A 2415-nucleotide genomic window follows, 5' to 3' on the forward strand; every position below is an offset into this window, starting at 1 on the left:
ACAGGTACTACTGTTGTTTAAGACAGAAATGTCGCCTGCGAGTTTTCATTAACGCTTCTAAATCGTTAACGCTTCAAAATGTACAAAGTATAGTTAGTGGAAGCATCCTCGCAATCATTGGTGTTTGAGCTGTTATTTCTATTATTGTCATTGTTGCTCATTTCTGCAGCATTAATCCCTTCATTACAATTCCAATGAAAAGCTAACCATACTTCACCATATAATCCATGACCGAAACTCTTCTTTAATTTGTACCTAAGCACAATATGCAAATTGGCTAAATTGTCAGACTAAAGAAAAAACACTTGATAGCTCAAAGAACCAAATTTGCACAAAAACAAATGCTCTAACTTTCCACCATAAGAACACAATGGTAATCATATGATAATACAGACCTTTCTTATAAAATTAAAACAAAGGGGATTCTCAACTGGAACCTTGCTCTGCTTTGGCGAATTTTCCAACCGAGACCACAATGCAGCCTTCGTGTGCATGCTCAAAGCAATACTTGCTAATTCCCTTGGAACTTTCATTCCTATAAGGAACAAAATAAACATTTGTCATGTCTGATCTTGACAATGGAAATTCATGATATGATGATTGTTACATCATCACTAGTTCTTGTTTTTTGGATTTCTTGAGCCACATAGAAGAAGAAAATTAGTATTGATGGACTTGGCTTCCTCAGCTAAACTTCCATCTACTGTAGAACTGAATGCCACTCTTGCCTCTATTAAAATATTAAATATTATAGTTCGGCAGTAGTTGAATGCACTAAAGATGAAAAATGATTAGGATCCTAACTTTATATGGAAAAATAAAAATAACAAAAAATAAGGAAAAAAACTCCAACATGATATTCAAAACTTGTAATTCAAGAAAGCACACATCAGCTATATGTAATGTCTGAAGAAATTCTTTCCTATCTTGAAATCAAAACGAGTTCAATTGAGACTCATATTATGTTGTACTATATGTGTTGCTATTTTGTTACAGGTTTACTGGTATTTAGAGTAAGATTTTTTTTTAAAAATATTAGTAGGTGAATTTAAGGTATTGTAAGGTCAAAGGGGCTCACTAATCAAATGATTTACAATGCAATGCTTATTTTATGACTTGTTCTTGTTGAGTATTGGTATGGTGCGAATAGTAGAGGCTTATAAATTGGTTCCCTTAAGGGACAGACAGAATAGAAAATATGTTGGGTGTAGTAAACAAATCCATATATACTAATTTCTCAAACCTTTTTATTGTTGTAACCTTTCCTATGCTAATGGATAATTCATAATAGAGCTACCTCATTATTAAGCTTTTTCTCATACTACAGTACAATTGGTGCATTATTTTGTTGTTCTCCTTATTCCTTCCAACTACTATTATCGTATATTCTAATCTTTCTTTATATATTCTCTCTACGTATTTATTTTTATTAATATTTATTTTTTCTCCATTAAATGGGTCTAAATCAAAGCACTATACAAAGATCACAAAAAGAAAGATAATACATGCATACATGGAAACAGAAATTGAAAACAAATTAGTGAGAGATAGTAAGTTTTTTCCCCATTCTGCAATGAAGTTTATAACAAATTCTTGCATATGACTACCACTCTACCTGCTAGCCTTTCACCTTAAATTTTTATCTAGTATTTCTTCTCTTGAAAGCCTTGATCCATATGTTAAGGAAATAAAACAGAACAAGCTTCATATATATATATATATATATATATATATATATATATATATAATGGAAAATTAGTAAATCAGATCTCTATCCATCACACACTTATCCAATAGCTAAAGAGCATTATAAAGGTAAGGATAAAATAAGTACCTTGGAACATGCAAACATTTCGGTAAGCTCCAACAAAGAAGTTATATGAAAAATCTACAACTTTTAATTGAGACGTACGACACAAGCCAGTTAAATTCACATTTGAGGCATATCTGAAGAAAATTATAAGAACTATAAGAGACAGACTCACCAGAAACAAATTTTGAAGATGTAGCTTGTATCTTATACTTAACAGTAAACCAGATAAATTTTCACAGCTGCAATAATTTTCAAAACAACTCAAAGCCAAAGTTCATTTATGCCTCCCTGTCTATGAATTTCTAACTAGACAATAGCAACTCAATTCTAATATTTATACTCACATCTCATGCATAGTTGAATCAGAACTTCCACCAGCTACATAGAGTTAGTTGCTTGCTGCATTAAAATGCATTTAAAAAAGTATAACAGGCCAACTCAGGCATAGTAAAACCTTCGTAGTGATGCAATAAATTCAAGCTTCCCCATATCTTTCATTCAAGTAAAAGGCTATTATTTTTAAGTACAGGTGTTGCATATAAAAGGTGAAAAAATAAATGCACATAAAGCCACCATCACCATCACAAAATCTTCAATCTTAA

General features: G+C 31.4%; 1 protein-coding gene across 1 annotated transcript; it reads right to left on the reverse strand.

Moving 5' to 3' along the window:
- Nucleotides 1–213: 213 nt before the first annotated feature.
- LOC107609680 (uncharacterized) lies at nucleotides 214–2168 on the reverse strand. The gene is made up of 4 exons (XM_016311695.3): nucleotides 2158–2168; nucleotides 1835–1947; nucleotides 396–535; nucleotides 214–255 (listed from the first exon to the last, which is right to left on the reverse strand). Exons 1-4 carry the CDS (start codon nucleotides 2166–2168, stop codon nucleotides 214–216), a joined length of 306 nt encoding a protein of 101 aa, XP_016167181.1.
- Between the last annotated feature and the right edge of the window lie 247 nt (nucleotides 2169–2415).

The sequence above is a fragment of the Arachis ipaensis genome, chromosome B7 (assembly GCF_059453495.1).
Source record: "Arachis ipaensis isolate K30076 ecotype BB chromosome B7, ASM5945349v1, whole genome shotgun sequence".
NCBI classification, from domain to species: Eukaryota; Viridiplantae; Streptophyta; class Magnoliopsida; order Fabales; family Fabaceae; genus Arachis; species Arachis ipaensis.

Excerpts from the sequence above, each read along its gene's own strand:
- LOC107609680 (XM_016311695.3), bottom strand. Across the intron at positions 536-1,834 it reads AAATGTTTGCATGTTCCAAG|GAATGAAAGTTCCAAGGGAA; the intron begins GTACTTATTTTA and ends TGTTCCTTATAG. Across the intron at positions 256-395 it reads GTTTTAATTTTATAAGAAAG|GTACAAATTAAAGAAGAGTT; the intron begins GTCTGTATTATC and ends TATTGTGCTTAG.